Here is a 21,201-nt window from a genome sequence, read left to right as displayed (position 1 = left end):
AACCATGAGCTTGCGAGTTCGATCCCTGGAACTCGCTCAGTGGGTTAAGGATCCGGCGTTGCCATGAGCTGTGGTGTAGGTTGCAGACGCGGCTCGGATCCCCTGTTGCTGTGGCTCTGGTTGCAGGCTGGTGGCTACAGCTCCAATTCGACCCCTAGCCTGGGAACCTCCATATGCCACAGGAGTGGCCCAAGAAAATGGCAAAAAGACAAAAAAAAAACAAAAACAAAACAAAACAAAAAAAAACCCACTACACACTCCCTTCCCCGAGTATTACCTCTGTAGTGCCAGTATCTAGGGCTGGGGCCAGGTCATGATGACTGAATTCACCATTATCTTTCTTTCGAGTATTCTCAACTACAGTTTTTGTTATAGTTGCAATATCCAAATCTAAAGAATTTTTTGAGGAGACAAAAATCAAGAATTAATTGTTCACACATTATTCTCTAAATGGTTACAATGATTTGGTAAATTTGGGATAACAATTCTTTAAAAATGTCACATGTAAAATGAAAGACATTCTGGCATTATGAAATGCCAAAATTAAAAGACATGTTATACTTCAGTGACAGTAGAAGTTATTTCATTGCTAAAAAACAGACTTTTATTGAAAAACTCATTCCTTTTTTTTTCTCTTAAGAGAAATAAGATTTAAAACTAGAATGATAAATGTCACTAGAGCCAAAATGATAATTTGTCTATAAAGCCCAACAGATGAGATTCTCAACCATTTTTACCTGCTTCTTTCGCCAGCTCCAGGCAATGGTGGCGCTGTTCAAATTCTGTAACACCTTCCAAAAATAGTGCATACTGGGCAACAGCTAGGTCTTGAGGCAAATGACAGGTATAAAATGCTATGAGATCTGTATGCTTCTCATTTATTAAAAGCTAAAAAGCAGAAAGAGATCAAAGTGTGTCAAAAATAAAACAAGTTCTAGGATCAGCAGTGCTTTTTAAAAAGTTCATTTCAAAATTTCATATGTATTTTAGAGAGTCATACAGACACAGATTTGTGCTGCTAAACATAATTAATTTTAAATTTCAAAAGAAAGTACTTATGATAATTAAAAGATCTCTTATGGATTCTGATGACTTTCCTGCCACTGGATATTAAAATATTATCATTCTGAAGTTTACCTGTATGTATGTCTTTAAAACCTCAATGGAAACTTCTTCCTTCATAGGAAAAAAAGAAAGATATAATTCCATTATAAACACAACTGCTTACATATACCAACAAATACATCTAATAAAAATTCTGCTATAATGATTTTTAATACTTACCATTGAGCAATAACTATATGTCAAGTAAAGTACTTAGCGAGGTTTACATTCAAAGTTCAAAGCCTGATTTAACCTTACCAGACCCTTTGTCGGTAGTCACTATTATTTGCATTTTACAGAGGAAGAAACCAAGACTTGTGGAGGTTTCATTTACCCAGAATTACACAGCTAGAAGCTGCTGAGCAAGGATGTGAACCTAGGCTCCTTACTCCAAAATCCAGGCCTTCAACCGATGTATTGTTCTGCCTTCTACATGTACTCTGAGCAAAATGTTACCAATCATTTAGGACAGAAGAAAAAGAAAAAACAAAACAAAGGTTTAAAATCTCACAGAGAATTTAGTCTGGTTCAGTCAGTTTAGGAGATTGATTTAGGGCTCACTATTGATGAGGATTCGAATTACAACTTCATCAAAAACCAACCCATCAGCATTCTGCTGCCACAGATAAAACCCTAATGGGTCACCACAGTGAATGATCAGTGAGTGACCATATGAGACTATATGCACCCTTATCACCATTTCTTGAAAACAACAAAAAAGCAGTAAATGTATATGGCTCATTTTTACTTACTTTGGTCTGCAGTCCCAGAGTGCGGAAAAACAAAATGAGGTGAGTCATGAAGCGGAGAAGGTGTCCAGGTAGATTGTTTCTGCTCTTGGAAAGCCATTTGCTAAATTCATCCATCAAACCTACAAGCCACCAAAGCAAAGATTCAACAATAGGGATAAAAATCAAAAGAAGAAATATAAACACTACCCAAAGGCATTTATTGTATTCCCATAGTACTACTAAATCACTATCTCATTGTTAATAACCATCATATAAAACAGATACTGGATTAAGTTCAAATTTTATTTTCTAACAACTAAGTAAAGAGTTGTATTCAAATAGGCTGATATTTATAAAGTGTAAAATAAAATACGTAGTAGTTAAGTCATGTGCACCGTTCTGATAACTTTCTACAAAATTACTATAAGAAAACAAAGAACTCACACAAAGCAAAATAAAATATATCTTACCATCAATGTCTCCAAGGATAAGGAATTTTTGAACTATATGATAATGTTCTTGATTCTCTTCCAGAACTCTCTGAAAAAATTTTTACATTTTCTGTAAATCTATTGTGGACATTCTGTAGCATGTACTCAGTGGTAAGCTAAAACTGTCTCAACTTTTGAAGGAATATATACATATATGTATATATATATATACACACACACACTATATATACATAAAAAATAAGCTGAAAATGAAGGGTCTTAGGAGACCAAAGTAAAATAAAATATGAGAAGGATATTGCCCTTGGAATATATATTCAAGGCTGAATATTATCTTTGGAAGCAAATAACTATGATAAAACAATTTAATCTCTGTGAATGTTATGAAAATCTTATTTTTTATATTTTACTACTGTTTTTCTTGGCAGTCTATGGTGACCAGAAAAGAAGGGCCTCTGTAACTTAAGCAAAATAAACTGTAAGATTTCCTTCAACATAAACAGCAGTTCTTGAATACATTCATTGGGTTTTTGCTTCTGCAAATGGTACAAAGAGTAACAAAACCTTTCGCGATACTGATTAGACACAGGGTAGAAAAAGCATTTATAAGTAACCTGCTGTTGGATTTTTTTTTTTAAGCAAATAGTTCATTTATTTTTTGTCAAATGTATTTTAATTTTTACTTGCCTAAATTTTCTTTCAGCATTTCTTTTTTACATTCATATATCTGCTCCACCTGGAATTGATTTTAATACATGGCATGAGGTACAGATCTAGCTTTGTTTTCTTCCAGATGGAAAGTCAATTACGCCCATACTGTGCATGTAAATAAACCATCCCTCTTCCTCTGAAAGACCATCTCTGTCATCTATTAAGTTCTCATATATATTTGGGATATGGACATCTACATTTCAGTGATTCTATCTGTTCCCATACCAATTCCATACTGTATTGTTGTATGTTTATATTTTTTTTATTTTTTGGTTGTTGCTGTTGTTGTTTTGGTCATGCACACAGCATGCAGAAGTTCCTAGGCCAGGGTTCAAACCTGTGCCACAGCAATGACAATGCCAGATCCTTAACCTACTGAGCCACAAAGGAACTCCCTATATTGTTTTATTATTAAGGCAAGTATCCCATAGCTATTGTTCTTTTCCAAATTTTCTTGCCATTCTCACTTATTCTTCAGTTGGGAATTTTCTATTCAGAAATAATATCCCAAAGTATTAGATTTCTATGTTAATTTTGGAATGACTGATATTTGTATCAAATCCTCTCATACAGCAACATGTGACATCTATTTATTTGCATCTTTCAATAAGATACTAGTTTTCTTTCTGGAGGTCCTCAAACCTTTGGTTGATTTTATTCCTAGGTAACTTATAGCTTGGGTCAGTAATTTAAATGGGACTTTTTTAGGGAGCTAAATCCTTTTCTAACTAGCTGTAACAAATACAGAAAAGTTAAAACTTTTGGGGAACTTTGTCTTGAATTTAGATACTTAAAAATTACCTTATTAATTATAGTAAATTATTGAGTCTTAAATTTCCAGATTTATACTTTAATCATATGTAAATGTATCCCACCTCTAATATTTGTATCTATTCCTTGACTTTCATGTTTTATTTTCATTCACTGGAATCTCCAAAATAACAAAAATGGTTAAAAAAAAAAACTTGACAGAGAAAATATTAATTTCTTTTTTTTTGTCTTTTGTCTTTTTTGTTGTTGTTGTTGCTATTTCTTGGGCCGCTCCCTCGGCATATGGAGGTTCCCAGGCTAGGGGTTGAATCGGAGCTGTAGCCACCAGCCTACGCCAGAGCCACAGCAACGCGGGATCCGAGCCTGCGTCTGCAACCTACACCACAGCTCACGGCAACGCCCGATCGTTAACCCACTGAGCAAGGGCAGGGACCAAACCCGCAACCTCATGGTTCCTAGTTGGATTCGTTAACCACTGCGCCACGACGGGAACTCCTTTTTTTTTTTTTTTTAAATGAGAGTTGCAACGTTTATTTCAGGTTCTCTCTCTTTTTTTTTTTTTTTTTTCTTTTTTGCCACACAGGCAGTATGTGGGAATTCCTGGGCCAGGGATTGAACCTACGCTGCACAGCAGCAACCAGAGCCACAGGAGCCTCAACCCGCTAGGCCATCAGAGAACTCCCTTAATTTCTTTACTACACAAAGAGCTCTCATACAATAACAAGGAAAAGATAAAATCCAACAGAAAAACAGTTGACAAATCTGAATAGGTAATACATAAGTGGTCAATAAACACAGAAAAATCTATTCAACCTTATGAATAGACAGGGAGATATGAAAACAGTGAGCTCATATCTCCCACCTACTCTGATGAACTGGCAAAAAGTAGAAAAAGTGTGAGATGTGGAACTGGTGAGAATGCAAGGAGATGGCCACATTAATAAGTTACTTATGGGAATATGAATTAATTGACATATAACCTTTAACCCAGAAACCCTGCTTTCAGGAAACATATCCTAGAGAGATAGGACTGGTAGATAAGCATAAACCAGAGTAAATAAACAAGAATGTTCACTGTGGTGCTGGAAAAATCTAAATATCACCAAAAAGGGAATGGTTTTTAAAAGGATACATCATTCTACAGACCATTATATACCTACTTAAAAAAATAAGTTAGGGAGTTCCCGTCGTGGCGCAGTGGTTAACGAATCTGACTGGGAACCATGAGGTTGTGGGTTCGATCCCTGCCCTTGCTCAGTGGGTTAACGATCCGGCGTTGCCATGAGCTGTGGTGTAGGTTGCAGACGCAGCTCGGATCCCGCGTTGCTGTGGCTCTGGTGTAGGCTGGCGGCTACAGCTCCGACTGGACCCCTAGCCTGGGAACCTCCATATGCCACAGGAGCAGCCCAAGAAATAGCAAAAAGACCACAAACAAACAAATAAATAAATAAATAAGTTAGGTTAAATTAAAACTATATCCACTAACTTAGAGAAACAATCATTAAATGGGGAAAAAAACTGTAAAGGTAGTGCAGGTAGAAGGATGTAAAAAACAACAAAAACCAAAAATCCTATATAGACTATCTACATTATTTACATGTAGTGGTGAGAGTATGGAGAAGGACATGGAAGGCTATATAGCAATGTTTTATCATCTCAGTGAATGTGAATAATCACAGGCGGTTGGGAGGAACTTCTAAACATCTTATTTATGTATCTTTAGATTATTTTTTTAATTTTTAAATTTTGTATTAAAGTATAGTTGATTTTCAGTGTTGTGCTAATTTCTGCTATGCAGCAAAGTGACCCAGTCATACATACATATACATTCCCCTCCTCCCTTCCACGCTTCCTTCCTTCCTTTCTTGTGCTTTTTAGGGCCGAATATGAGGCATATGGAAGTTCCCGGACTAGGTGTCGAATTGGAGCTGCTGGCCTACACCACAGCCACAGCAATGCTGTACGCTTAACCCACTGAGCGAGGCCAAGGATTGAACCTACATCCTCATGGCTACTAGCAGGGTTCATTACCGCTAAGCCACAATAGGAACTCCTACGTTCCTTTTCTTACATTATTTCCCATCATGGTCTAGCCCAAGTGACTGGATTACTCTGGTGATTTTTAAAGACTAAATTTTGACATCTAGGAAAAGAAAGCCTTGTTAATTTTCCTTTATATATTTTTCAAAAGAAAAAGAATAGATTCTTTTGCCAAGAGCTAGGGAGTTGGCTGGGGTGAGGAATACATGGCCGCCTGGCCCCATCAAGGCTCGAACACATATTGAGACATACATATGTCTATTTATTATTGAGTTATTTTATATGTGTGTATGTATATGTATATCAGAGTAATATATATAAATTTGGACAAATGCATAATGTCATGTATTCACATAAACACATACACACACACACACACACAAAAGGGATAAATTAGCTTATACCCACACCACCTATTTAGATGAAACCAATCCTAAACCAAAGAAACAGAAATGATGTATCATTTAATATACTACTACGTTTCTTCCTTTTAAAGAATATATTCCATTTGGATTAAAGGTGAGGAAAAGAGAATATAACAAGATTTCACATACTTGTGCATCTTTCAGCCATAGTGCATGACAATGCAACACTTAGTTTCCTATTCCATTTATCATAAAATATTAATATTTACCTTTTTATCAGTAGCTTGAAGTTCTTCAAAAACCTTTTCTAAGGTCCAGCTTCAAAAGGAAGAACAAGGGAAGTGATACAATAACAATAATATGAACAAGGGCTACAAAATGAAACTTCGCAGAGCATATTACAAATGATGATGATGAAAACAAACCAATAAACTCACTTTGTTTCCAAATATTCTCTAGGGAGTTCTTCAGTTTCATCCAGAGTCATTACTGATGTTCGGATCTCCTGTTCTACCAGACTGTCCACCATCACCCGAAAGTAGGCCCACACTGTATCCTCCCAGGTGTCACAGACAGGAAGCAGCTTTCCCCCAGTTTCAAACAGAAACACACAGATACAGTCAACAGAAGAGACAGGAATAGCAGTTACACCCATTGCTCTGGACCATAAAGGCACCTAATGACCTAAAACATTAGGAATGTAAATTATCACAGCTCCCCCCCTCCACCCCTCCAACCACATCTTCTAAGATGTTTGAATTATTAAGATTTCTTCCATAATGAGTTCACAACAGCATTCATTTCCCATGCTGATATGGTATTTCAACTAATTTTGAAAATATCCCTCAAAATAGCTGTAAAATGTAGCATAGTCACTGTGCTTTATGCAGTACACTTCTGCATAAAGCTATGGGTACCATAAGTCATTAAGAAATAAGTATTGTAATTAAATTTACAATGCTAGAAGAAACTGAAATCAGATTTCATGTATTAAAAACATCAAGTGGCACATGGAATACATCAATTTAAGCAGCTCAAGTCACTCTATTTGATGATTATCTCTATCATTGCTATTCTTTTTTTTTTTTGGCCACACCCACAGCAAGTGGTAGGTCCCAAGCCAGGGATCCCAAGCAGTGACCTGAGCTGCTGCAGTGACCTGAGCTGCTTCAGTGACAAGGCTGGATCCTTAACCTGCTGTGCAACAAGGGAACTCCTACCATTGCTATTCTTAGAAAGTATCTTAACCTTACATGATTACAATATACTTTATTAGAGTATTTTGTGTATCTGATTTCATTCTATAGGGGAAAAAAGAATTATTAAAATAGACCGCATACCTGCTTGAGATTCCCACTTAAAGCTGCATAAATTGCTCTCTCGTATCTATTAAAATGCTCCTGAAATACAATGAATATAAAAAAAGTTGAGCTTTTGTTTTTCTTAGCATGTGAACTTTTTTCATAATGGAGAATTTTGCAGTGTCTTTTGAACTGAACTTATTTATGCACCTGACAGTTTTTAAACTTTTTAAAAGACCTAGTGGGGTAATAAAAAGGAAAGACCTCTTAGTTTGATATAGTTAACGTTGAATTCTAAATTTCAAATACAAGGTGAAAGCAGACCCAACTCTAACGGATGCTTTGATTATTTATTAGAGTCAAATTTTATTCCATATAGAACCTCTACAGATGTCTTCCCCTATTTAAGTTTCTAAATACCTAATACCACCTGATAATCTCCTAAGAATAACATCAAAACAAGGCACTTGGAGCTGACATGCATCAGTTTGCATCAAATTCCTAAGGGGAACTAATTAAATTCATCAAAATTTGTCATTTTACTTCTGGATTCTATTAATGGCATTTCATTTTTTCATCGTCCAAACAAGAGACTTCAGAGACTCTCACTATATAAATGAGTGTTCCTCGGCTTTCTGTTTCCAATCTCTGGTCCTAACCATTTTTGTTCCTTTCTTTTCCACTCTCAGTACTAACCTGGGGCAGGCCCTCATTACTTAGTGTCTGAATAATTCTGACAGGCTCCTAACTAGCGTCTCAGCCTTTATTAGTCCATTCAACTTTAAGCCTATCTTCCACTGCCATGCTAATCTTAAAGTACTGCTGTCATGTGCCCTCTTGGGTTTTTGGGTTTTTTTTTTTTGTCTTTTTGCCTTTTCTAGGGCCGCTCCCGCGGCATGTGGAGGTTCCCAGGCTAGGGGTCTAATCGGAGCTGTAGCCGCCAGCCTACACCACAGCTCACAGCAACGCTGAATCCTTAACCCAGAGCAAGGCCAGGGATTGAAGCTGTAACCTCATGGTTCCTAGTCAGATTCATTAACCACTGCCCCATGAAGGGAACTCCGCCCTCTTGGTTTTTGATGGCTCACCACTATCTATGGTATAAAGTTTTCATTCCTTAGAACAGCACATGAGGGCCACCACTGCCTGTGTTTAATTTACCCTTTTCAATATTTCCCATTACAGTCAGTTCTGCTAAAATGCTTGTTTTGAAAACAGGCACTTGTTCCAATGCAACTGACATATCAAGGAATACTTTTTTTTTTTTAATGGCTGCTCCAGCAGCATATGCAAGTTCCCAGGGCAGGGACTGAATCTGAGCTGCAGCTCTGACCTAAGCCACAACTGGGACAATGCCAGATCCTTTAACCCACTGCACCAGGCCGGGGATCAAACCCATGCCTCCACAGCAACCTGAGCCACTGCAGTTGGATTCTCAACTCACTGCACCACAGTGGGAATTCCTCAAGGAATAATCTGAACATAATACAAACTTCCCATTTGCTTATGCCCAATTTTGTGCACAAGACACACGAGCTGAATGCAGAAAACTCTATCTAGCTGAACCAAACTACTTAGAAATAGACGAAACTGACACACCTCAAACACCTACCAGCTTCCTGAGTTCTCCAAGTGTGTTAAAAGCTAAATTCACCTACAGAAAGTGTTACAATTTTGCTGCAACTCTCTGACACCCCAATTCCACAAGCAAACCTCAGTTCTATTTCAAGGTAAAGTGCCATATTTATTGCAGTGTTTATGTATTTCATAACTGTTTAACAGCGTATAACTGTGCTACTGCATTTAAGTTTTTATCTTTTTATGTATCATGGATGTTTTTTGAGTACAGTGGTCTTAACTCCATTTCCCCTAAAAGCCCTGTGGGTTTTCTGCACAGTTCTTCATGCTGTAATGATTCTTAGGAATGCATAGGTCATGTCATAACAGAACTGATCATATTTCCTTTTGTGAGCCTTCTGCCCTAACCTGGTAAACTTGCCTGCCCTTGAGTTCCCCAACCTAGGCATCCTACCTAGAATTCCTTCCTCTGCTTTTTCCAACAACTCAAATCCTACTAATTTTTAAAAGTTCAATTCTATACTCTCTCGGGAAGCCAGCCCAATGCCTATTCTGTGGATTTGGTTGGTACTTTTTTTTGGTATTTTGGCCTTTTATCAGTGTTTAATTCTTAGTGCCTGAATAATTCTGATTAGTAGGTAAGCCTTCCCACCCTTATTTATAAGTTTGATTGGAAGCTCTTTGAAAACAGGAAGTTCAGTTTTTATTTACTCTCAAATGTTTCATAGTGTCTTCAGCAGGCCTTCAGTGAGTTAAGAGTAAAAATCAGTATCAGTAAATATATATCTTACATCTTCTGCCATCCTCCAACAACTTATTTTCCAAATGCATCGATAAGGATTCCCTTCAACAGGTTCTAATTCTGTTCCTACAAAATAGTAAAAGAAAGTTTATAGTTTAAAATGAGATTTCCTTATTTTGACAATGTCTAAAAACAAAAAGCTATACTTGACAAAATATCCTCTAAGAGCTAAACCAAGAATAAAATCTATTAAAAGTACCTCCATTAACATTGGGGTCATGGTAGAGTTTCCAGCCTTCAAGTGTTGCAGCTCTCCATGCCTGACCACAACGCTTGCAGAGTCGTTGTGCCTTTAGAAACAAGAAAGAGCAGTTAGTGACATAACCAATGCAGTACTGGAAAAGCACTTGTGCCTTGGGGAAAAGTACCAGCAATTTTTTTTTGTCTCTTTGCCATTTATTGGGCCGCTCCCGCAGCATATGGAGGTTCCCAGGCTAGGGGTCAAATCGGAGCTGTAGCCGCCGGCCTACACCAGAGCCACAGCAGCTCACGATCCGAGCCGCGTCTGCAACCTACATCACAGCTCATGGCAATGCCAGATCCTTAACCCACTGAGCAAGGGCAGGGACCGAACCCACAACCTCATGGTCCCTAGTTGGATTCACTAACCACTGAGCCACAACGGGAACTCCAGTACCAGCAATTTTTGACAGAATTAGATAATTAATCACAGGATGGTGTAGGCAATTAGTAATGGTATTTCATTTTACCCATACGCATGTCCTTCTGTGGTCTCTGCCCTTCTTTAATTCTGCTAGAGACAAATGGGCTAAAGAAGTTGATGACCCCTGATTTATGTAAAAGCATTACAAAAACACTGTTAGTCTCCATAATGACAGGGTGCTATTACTCATTCAATTTCCTGATGTTGTTTTTTGTTTGTGTGTTTGTTTTAAAATAGCCACATCCACAGCATATGAAAGTTCCTGGGCCAGGGACTGAATCTGAGCCACAGCTGTGACCCACGCTGTAGCCGTGGCAATGCCGAATCCTTTAACCACTGCTCTGGGCTGGGAATTAAACCTGCATTTCCATAGTGACCTGAGCTGCTGCAGTCAGATTCTTAACCCATTGTGCCATAGTAAGAACTCATGATATTTAAGTTAAATGTGACCAGCCAGATGAGCTTAATATACCAATGAGAAAGATACATGTTTATAGGTGCACTATCTCTTAGCAACCAGTTCTTCCCCATTTAGTTCATATTGTTTGGGTAAGTCATGTGGATTCCATCTCCGAACTCCAGGGTTAGGCATGTCATCTAGTAAGAATCACTCCCAGGACTCTTGCTGGAGATATAAATACTACTTTTGCTAGAATTGCTAGCTTCTAAGAGAATGTAAGGCTGGAGCTGCTGGTGGCCATCACTGACACAAGTGGCTTCTTGAGAATGACGCCACAGAGAGGAGGGCAGAGTCAACAGCATGGGAGAGACAGTAACCTAATGACACCTTCTGAGCCCCTGGACCTGCTTATAGCCAGATATAACCTCTTTACTTCTCTCTTCCATAAGCCAATCAACCCCCACTCGTAAGTAATTTGAGTTGGGTTTCTATGATTTGAACCTAAAGAATCTGAATACAACCAGTTAAAAGGTATCATACCCCAAATATCACTTTGGATTTATGGCTCTTAAAAATTATGAAAGCTATGTAGCAACATAAAAAAATATTTCAAAAAATGTTGATACACTATCTAAAAAAGGCAGGACAAAATCTGAATGCAGAACCTAGAAACCATTTTTCTAAGTGAAATTAACAAGACAAAAATAAACAAATATTGTATAATTCCACTCATATGAAATGCTAGAATAGGCAAATTCACAGAGAAAAATATTAGAGGTTACCAAATGCTAAGAGAAGGAGGAAATGTGGAATTACTGCATAATGGTTACAGAGTTTCTGTTTGGGGTGATGAAAGTTTTAGAAACAGTGGTGATGGTTTCACAACACTGTGAATGTAATTAATGTCACTGAAGTTTACACCTGAAAATGGCTAAAATGACAAATTTTGTTATTTATCTTTTATGACAATGGAAAAAAAACAATAATGTGGAGTTCCCGTCGTGGTGCAGTGGTTAACGAATCCGACTAGGTTGCGGGTTCCGTCCCTGCCCTTGCTCAGTGGGTTAATGATCCGGCGTTGCCGTGAGCTGTGGTGTAGGTTGCGGACGCGGCTCGGATCCCGAGTTGCTGTGGCTCTGGCGTAGGCCGGTGGCTACAGCTCTGATTCGACCCCTAGCCTGGGAACCTCCATATGCCGCGGGAGTGGCCCAAGAAATAGCAACAACAACAACAAAGACAAAAGACAAAAAAAAAAAAAAAAACCAATAATGTAATATACCAAAACTAATGAACTATTTATTTATTTATTTATTTGCTCTTTAGGGCCATGCCCATGGCATATGGAAGTCCCCAGGCTAGGAGTCAAATAGAAGCTACAGATGCCGGCCTACACCACAGTCACAGCAACTCGGGATCCAAGTCACATCTGTGACCTATACCACAGCTCACAGCAATGCCAGATCAACCCACTGAGAGAGGCCAGGGATCAAACCCGAACCCTCATGGATCCTAGTTGGGTTCGTTAACCACTGAGCCACGAAGGGAACTTCGAACTATTCACTTTAAATGGGTGAGCTGTACATAGTATTTGAATTACATCTTAATAAAGATGTCAACAAAATCTGAATGTATACTATGTTAATAATTTTGTTAAAAAGAGGTACAAAAGAAAAGGGATTATAAGTAAATTTTTAAAAGCCCACTATTTGTGATTACATAAAGGTAGTGGGACCTTGAGAGTTTTGTTTTTGAAGTCTTCCAGTAATGTGACTATAACTATATACATATGTATATATATATATTTTTTTGGGGGTGGTCTTTTTTTGTCTTTTTAAGGCTGCACTCACAGCATATGGAGGTTCCCAGGCTAGGGGCCCAATCAGAGCTGAAGCCACCGGCCTACGCCAGAGCCACAGCAACACAGGATCCGAAGCACGTCTGCGACCTACACCACAGCTCACGCAATGCTGGATCCTTAACCCAGTGAGTAATGCTAGGGATCAAACCCACCTCCTCCTGGATGCTGGTCGGGTTCTCTAACTGCTGAGCCGTGACAGGAACTCCTGTTTTCTGTTTTTAAAAGTGCATCCTTGTTTGCCATTTTGTGATTCCTAGTATCCTGCACATCAACCTGGCAGAGAGGCTGGACTTAATAAATGAGTACGTGTTACTTCTTTTCTTAATTAAAAAATACGAATGATGTTTAATAATCGAAGAGTTACTACTATAAGAAATTACACGCAATTCCCGTCAGGGCTCAGTGGTAACGAACCCAACTAGTATCTGCGAGGATGCAGGTTCAATCCCTGGCCTCGCTCAGTGGGTTAAGGATCCAGTGCTGCCGTGACTTGTGGTGTAGGTCGTAAACATAGCTCAGATTCCACATTGCTGTGGCTATGGTGCAGGCTGGCAGCTACAGCCTGAGAACTTCCATGTGCCACAGGTGCGGCCCTAAAAAGACAGAAAGAAAAGAAAAAAAGAAAGAAAGAAAGAAAAGAAATTACATAACATATGCCAGTGATTTGTAACACAGAAGAACAAGAAACACTTTGAATTAACATTTCTATCTGGAGAACACTGCCAATAGTACCGCAAAAGAGGTACAACATAACATCTGAGGCTCGAAGGTCCTATTTATCAGAGGGCTTCAACTAAAGAGTCCACAAAGTCATTCAGTAAGCTGTCTAATTAGGTACTTCATCTTCTAGGCATAAGATCTTAACTATCATGACGGAGGTTACATTTAAAGAGGTGAAGGTAAAAGGAAGACGTCTGAGGGCAGCAGAGTCTTCAAATGCTTAATAGTGTCAACTAGACAAACAGTTAGGGTCAGACTTATTCTTAACTCTTAAAATGCAAACTAGAAATAATGGGGCTATGCTTAGGGTACACAGTATAATACGAGAAGGCAAAGTTTGACTTCTCATATAAAGAATTTTCTACCAGAGTTGTACAATCTAAAGCGCACGGCTCTCTGAAGCAATGTGTTCTTTATCACTTGAGATGTTCACACAGGAGTTAGATCCAGAAATACTGTGAAAAAGCTACTGCACTGAGGAGACACATACTAGACGGTCACAAAGATCCCTTCCAACTTACAGTCTGTGACTTCTTGATATTAAACAAGCAGGATATACACATCATTTACCTCTTCTGTCATTCCAGCACGAATGAGAGTGAAGAGATATTTGAGTAATCTGACTTCATCTTCTCTATCCAGATCATCGAGGGGCATTTTCTGCCTTATGGGAGCATCAGGATCCTACAAAACAAACAAACAAACAAACAAATAAAACCATCAACTCCAAACCCTTTGCAGGTACATACAATTTAAACATCACCAAGAGATGATCAATCTCTCCGGAGTTTAAACACTGAAATAAATTCATTTAATTTAGCTAAGTAACAAAGGGAATGAAAGGGTCTCTAGTATTCCACATTTCCACATAGCCACAAAACTGTCTGCTGGCTATTCAAAACATGTGCCACTGGCCCACAAAGGTAAGTGCCCTGGTCAGGCAAGTTAGAAACACTACTAGCCCAGCCAGCAACTTTAGAAATCATACTCATAATTCAAGATGGCTTGAGCTTTACCCTGCTGTATCAACCACCTGGCCAAGATAAACCCAAATAGCATTAGCATTAGGTCTAGATGGAGAATGAACATAGAGGAGAAACTGCAGGAATCACAACGCATTCTGTGACTAGAACATGCTTAGCTGTTCTTTCTGAGAACATATAAGAAGAGAACCCAGCATGGGATTAATGCTACATAAAACACACCAACACCCCCCCCCCAAAATTTTTTTAGGTATTCCCTAGTGGTGCTGGGGGTTAAGCATCTGGCATTGTCACTACCGTGGCATGGGTTTGATCCCTGGCCTGGAAACTTCCACATGCTACAGGCATGGCCAAAAAACTTTTAAAACAGATTTCTTTTTTTTGCTTTTTTTTTTTTAAGGGCCTCACCCTCGGCAAAAGGAGGTTCCCAGGCTAGGGGTCAAATTGCGAGCTATAGCTGCCGGCCTACACCACAGCCACAGCAATGTGAGATCCAATCCATGTCTGCGACCTATACCACACAGCTCACGGCAACTCCAGATCCTTAACCCACTGAGTGAGGCCAGGGACCAAATCCACAACCTTGTGGTTCCTAGTTGGATCCGTTTCCGCTGTGCCACTACGGGAACTCCCTAAAACAGATTTCTAATAGATAAATACCTCCACCCTCAAACAGTTATTCCTACCAACCACCTTTCACAGATAAAAAGAAATGTGTCTTGAAACTTTTGGGATAACATACAGTCCTCACTTCTGCAGCAAAAAGCAACATTATCTACATGATGAATTTCAGATGAAAAACTATTTGAATATGACTATTAAGAGAGGAAATATTCTTATTCCAAATGTAACTGAGTGTATGGTAATATGAATATCAATTCAGAAAATGGAATGTATAATAGGTCAACTGGCTACTTTCATAAATATTTTGGAGACAGATAATCATTTAATTTTGGAACACAGTTTGTTTGTTTTTTAATTTTTGTCTTTTTAGGGCTACACTTGCAGCATATGGAGGAACCCACTGAGCAAGGCCAGGGACCAAACCCTCCTCCTCATGGATACTAGTCAGGTCTGTTTCTGCTAGGCCACGACAGTAACTCAGTGGAACACAGTTACTCTTTCTGGCAAAAGGAAATCACCGCTTTCCAGATTATTAAGAGTAAGTGATTTTTAGTTGCTTGCTACAGGGTGATTTTGCTACAATTTTTTATAAGCACTTTCAGTAGTTTCCACATAATTTTCATCAAAACCCACTTTTGTAACCAAATGGAATTTTACCTATTTTTTCACTTGTTACTTATTTCTCCTACTCTTCACTATAAATATTTAATTCACAGGCCTCCACCTATCACAAAGCTCTGCGCCTTCATTACTATAATAATTAGACTCCCATTCTTTTCAAATCCACTGTTACTCCTATTACTCATATCCTAGAATGATCTTTCTAACCTCAAACAATTCACAAAGCTTTATTTTTTTTCTCTGCTTTCTATATAGAAGAGCTTATATAGGTCACCACCTTATAGTTGAAGAATCAAATCTTGCTATTCAGTCAAAATTAATTTGTTTTAATGTTGGAAAATCAGGAACGCTTCCTATACCTTCCTTTACAATTTATAATCCATAGGCCACAGACAGGTTCAAACACATATGCAACTTGTTACTTTTTAGAGTTAAATAATACATGCAATCCTTCAGGAAAGTAAAACTAAGATTCAAAAGAAAAATTCTCAGTCCTTGGGGGGCAGGGGCGGGGAATCACTTAACTTTGAGGACAACTTTCACTTCAAAGAATACTTACCAATTCAGTGACAAGAGGACGGACACTTCCTATATAAGAAGGTAGCTGCCGCTGTTTCAGGGTATGCAGAGTATTTTCCCTGAAAGAAAAAGTACAACTCTTCTTCAGCCACCCCAGAAGCATATGGAAGTTCCAGGGATCAAATCTGAGTCAGAGCTGCGACCTATGGCACAACTGCAGCAACACTGGATCCTTAACCTGTCACACTGGGCTGGGGATCAAACCCATGGCTCCAAAGAGACAAGCTGGATCATTAAGCCACTGCACCACAGCGGGAACTCCCAAGTATAACTTTTTTGTTTTTCTTTTTAGGGCTGCACCTCTGCCATATGGAGGTTCCCAAGCTAGGCGTTGAACTGGAGCTGCAGCTGCCAGTCTAAGCTACAGCCACAGTAATGCCAGATTTGAGCCATGTCCACAGCCTACACCAAAGCTCGAGGCATTGCCAGATCCTTAACCCACTGAGCAAGGCCAGAAAGTGAACCCACATCCTCATGGTTACTAGTTGGGTTTGTTATCGCTGAGCCACAACAGGAAATCTAATTACAACTTTTTTAAAGGAGCAATTGTAATAGGTCTTAAAAAAAAAAAATCAAGTCAAAAAAAGAAAGAGTACAAACTCAGAAAAAAACATGCAGAATGCTAAACAGAAAAGGGCTCAAGTGATAAATGACGTTGAGTACTTTTTCATACCACATTGGTCTATCTGTGAGGTATCTGTTCAAATCTTTGCTTTTTTACTCAGTTATCTTTTTGTTACCTGGTGGTAGTTCTTTTTATTTATTTATTTTTTCCCCCTTTGCAGGGCTGCACCTGCAGCACATGGAACTTCCTGGGCTAGAGGCTGATTCGGAGGTACAGCTCCAGGCCTACACCACAGCCACAGCAACACAGGACAAGCTGCATCTGCAACCTACACCCAACTTGTGGCAACAATGGATCCTTAACCCACTGAGTGAGGCCATGGATCAAAGCTGCATCCTCACAGACACCATGCTGAGTTCTTAACCAGCTGAGCCACAACGAGAACTCCCCAAGTTGTAGTTCTTTGTGAACTACAGGTTCTGTGTTTCTTCCAGTCTGTGGCTTGCCACCAATTCATTTTTTCAATACCTTTCAATGAGAAGTTTTTAATCGTGATGAAGTCAAATCAATCTCTTTCCCCTTATTGCTTTTTGTTGTCTAAGAAACAATTGCCTATCCCCCAAGTCACAAAGATGTCCTCTTATGATTTCCTCTAAAAGCTTTTATATTTTGGGACTATGATCCATCTTGAATTAATTGTTGGGTATAGTATGAGGGAGGTGTCAAAGTTAATATTTTTTTCACATAGATATGCAGTTTTTTCTGTATGGTTTGTTGAAAAGACATGCCTTTCCCCAGTAGATTGCTTTGTTGAAAACCAAATGACCATACAAGTGTGCCTCTGTTTTAGGGATCTCTAGTCTCTTCTACTGATTGGTAAAAAAGAGACTAACTGGTTTAAAAAAAAAATTAAAACTTGCAAAAATATTAACAGGACATTTTAACTTAAAAAAATTTTTTCCCTGAAAATGAAACTTTCTTTCAGAAAAATCACAACTTCCCAAGATTTAATTTTTAACAAACATTTGGTAGCACAAATTTTCTAGTTAAACAGAGGAAAAATAATTAACTTGTAGACTCTGTACATATATAATCTACTGAATTCAAAGGCAAGCTGAACTTTTAATTTGAGTCTTGAAAAAAATTGTCCCTTTAACCTAGGGGTGCTTTCTAGTTTCAAGGTCTTAAAATAATTTAGAAGTACTGAAGGATATATGGAAAGGAAATTAAAAAAAAAACAAAATACAAGTAGCTAGAAACATATCAGAAGTGTTTTCTTGATGATCAAATTATGATTAAGAAACTACAGCAGGAGTTCCCTTTGTGCCTTGGTGGTTAACAAACCCAACTAGGATCCATGAGGTTTCGGGTTTAATGCCTGGCCTCACTCTGTGGATTAAGAATCTGGTGTTGACGTGAACTATGGTGTAGGTCACAGATGTGGCTCAGATCCTGTGTTGCTGTGGCTGTGGTGTAGCTGGCAGCTGCAGCTCTGATTCAACCCCTAGCCTGGGAACTTCCATGTGCTGTGGGTGTGGCCCTAACAAGCAAAAATAAATAAGTAAAAATTTTTTTAAAAAAAGAAACTATAGCAAAGTGATTATTTAAAAATGCAAATCAAACAACTCATATAACTCAACAACAAAATAAACAACCCAATCAAAAAATGGGCAGAAGACCTAAATAGATAGTTCTCCAAAGAAGACATATAGATGGCCAGTAGGCAAATTAAAAGATGCTCAACATCACTAATTACTAGAGAAATGAAAATCAAAACTACAATGAGGTATCACCTCACACCAGTCAGAACAGCCATCATTAACAAATGCTAGAGAGGGTATGCTGAAAAAGGAGTCCTCCTGCACTGTTGGTGGGAATGTAAGTTGGTAAAACCACTATGGAAAATAGTATGGAGGTTCCTCTCAGAAAATTAAAAACAGAATTATCATATGATTCAGCAATCCCACTGCTGGGCATATATCCAGACAAAACTATAATTCAAAAAGATAATATGTACCCCTATGTTCATTGCAGCACTATTCACAATAGCCAAGACATGAAAACAACCTAAAGGTCCACTGACAGATGAATGGATAAGATGTGGTACATATATACAATGGAATACTATTCAGCCATAAAAAAGGATCAAATAATGCCATTTGCAGCAAAATGGAAGCAACTAGAAATTATTCTACTAAGTGAAGTAAATCAGAAAGAGAAAGACAAATACCATATGATACCACTTACAGGTGGAATCTAAAATATGGCACAAATGAACTATCTACAAAAAAGAGACAGACTCTCTGACATAGAGAACAGACTTGTAGTGGCCAAGGGGGAGGAGGGAGAGAATGGGATAGACTGGGGGTTTGGAGTTAGTAGATGCAAACTATTACATTTAGAATGGATAAACAATGAGGTCCTACTGCATAGCACAGGTAACTATATCCTATCTCCTGGGGCAGAACATGATGGGGGATAATAAGAGAAAAAGAATGTATATATATATATGTATGTATGACTGAGTTACTCTGCTGTAGAGCAGACATTGGCACAACATTGTAAATCAGCTATATGTTAATAAAAATGGTTAAATTAAAAAACTGGGAGTTCCCATTGTGGCACAGTGGTTAACAAATCTGACCAGGAACCATGAGGCTGCGGGTTCAATCCCTAGCCTTGCTCAGTGAGTTAAGGATCCAGCGTTGCCATGAGCTGTAGTGTAGGTTGCAGACTCGGCTCAGATCCCACATTGCTGTGGCTCTGGTGTAGGCCGGCAGCTACTGCTCTGATTGGACCCCTAGCCAGGGAATCTCCATATGCTGCGGGTGCGGCCCTAGAAAAAGGCAAAAAGGCAAAAAAACAAAAAACAAAAAACTGTCATTTGAGAAGGTAATCGAAGTGTTCACAGCTAGAAAATATTGGAGGGAAAATTTTTTAAATATTATAGAAATATGCCAAGCTGATAATTAATGTTGGGCCTAACTAATGCCATTTTTCTGTGTATCATTTTGTTATGCTAATATATAGTTTTAAAATTTATCATTTATTTTGATTTATCATTCTGAATAACGATAAATCCCCAAAATAAATAAGTAAATTATAAATAAATTCATAGAAAACACAAATCAGATTATGTCATGATTTTATCCTTGAGGCTGTCCATCACATTCAGAAATAAGTCCAAAACCCTTACCTGGGCTGCTTGTAAAAGTCCTACATGAATGAGCTCTCTTCAATCTCATTTCCTACCATTCTTTTCTTTGCTATCTTCACACTGGACTTCTTGTGCAAATCCTTTACTTATTTTTCTTAAGGCCCACACCCATGGCATATGGAGGTTCCCAGGCTAGGGGTTGAATTGGAACTGCAGCTGCCAGCCTATGCCACAGCCACAGCAATACCAGATCTGAGCCATGTCTGTGACCTACACCACAGCTCATGGCAACACCAGATCCTCAACCCACTGAGCCAGGCCAGGGATCAAACCGGAGTCCTCATTGATACTAGTCCAGTTCATTACCACTGAGCCACAACAGGAACTCTATGCAAATACATTACCTTCTTAGAGTTTTCTCCAGTTCTATTCTTGCCCAGAACACCTGTCCCTCAGATTTTTGCATAGAAGGGCTCCTTTATTTCTTTCTTTTTTTTGGTCTTTTTGCTATTTCTTGGGCCGCTCCCACGGCATATGGAGATTCCCAGGCTAGGAGTCCAATCAGAGCTGTAGCCGCCGGCCTACACCAGAGCCACAGCAACACGGGATCCGAGCCGCGTCTGCAACCTACACCACAGCTCATGGCAACGTCGGATCATTAACCCACTGAGCAAGGCCAGGGATCGAACCCGCAACCTCATGGTTCCTAGTCGGATTCGTTAACCAGTGCGCCACGACGGGAACTCCTCTTTTATTTCTTAAAAGCCTCTTACTCTGAATACCTATTATTGCCTTACAGAGACATTCCCTGGTCACCCCTTCAACTTAAGAGTAGTTCTCATTATCATCCTCTATCCATCAACTCTGATTCTTTTCTTCTTTCAAAGCTCTTAATACCCAATAGGGTATATATTTATTAGCTGTGTAACTCTACTAAACGTTTATAAATTCCATAAAGGCAGAGTTTTTATCTTTTTTGCTCAGAGAACACTGAGTTCAGTAAGAACCGAATAAATATTTGCTTAAAGATGAATAAACAAAACCAACATTAAGTTACTTCAAGCATAGAAGTTTAGTGACTTACCAATATACTGATTTTGCATAAAACTCAATATTATCAGAAAAATCTCCAATCTCATCTTTGGCAATGCTCTCTAACCAATCCACCACCAGCTAGG

General features: G+C 38.7%; 1 protein-coding gene across 3 annotated transcripts in view; it reads right to left on the bottom strand.

The window, feature by feature from the left end:
- The window catches only part of NUP107 (nucleoporin 107), a 49,565-nt gene that overhangs the window by 6,921 nt on the left and 21,443 nt on the right, over positions 1–21,201 (bottom strand). For all 3 annotated transcript variants that reach the window (XM_047787157.1, XM_047787158.1, XM_047787159.1), the window contains 13 exons: positions 21,108–21,196; positions 16,282–16,360; positions 14,065–14,178; positions 10,052–10,142; positions 9,842–9,918; positions 7,512–7,571; positions 6,609–6,754; positions 6,441–6,489; positions 2,306–2,375; positions 1,857–1,975; positions 1,138–1,176; positions 738–888; positions 278–390 (listed from right to left, as the gene is read on the bottom strand). In XM_047787157.1, the coding sequence (XP_047643113.1) occupies positions 278–390; positions 738–888; positions 1,138–1,176; positions 1,857–1,975; positions 2,306–2,375; positions 6,441–6,489; positions 6,609–6,754; positions 7,512–7,571; positions 9,842–9,918; positions 10,052–10,142; positions 14,065–14,178; positions 16,282–16,360; positions 21,108–21,196 (1,197 nt within the window). The remainder of the gene's footprint in view (positions 1–277; positions 391–737; positions 889–1,137; positions 1,177–1,856; positions 1,976–2,305; positions 2,376–6,440; positions 6,490–6,608; positions 6,755–7,511; positions 7,572–9,841; positions 9,919–10,051; positions 10,143–14,064; positions 14,179–16,281; positions 16,361–21,107; positions 21,197–21,201) is intronic.

The sequence above is a fragment of the Phacochoerus africanus genome, chromosome 7 (assembly GCF_016906955.1).
Source record: "Phacochoerus africanus isolate WHEZ1 chromosome 7, ROS_Pafr_v1, whole genome shotgun sequence".
Lineage (NCBI taxonomy): Eukaryota > Metazoa > Chordata > Mammalia > Artiodactyla > Suidae > Phacochoerus > Phacochoerus africanus.
This window is presented reverse-complemented; position numbering and strand designations above follow the sequence as displayed.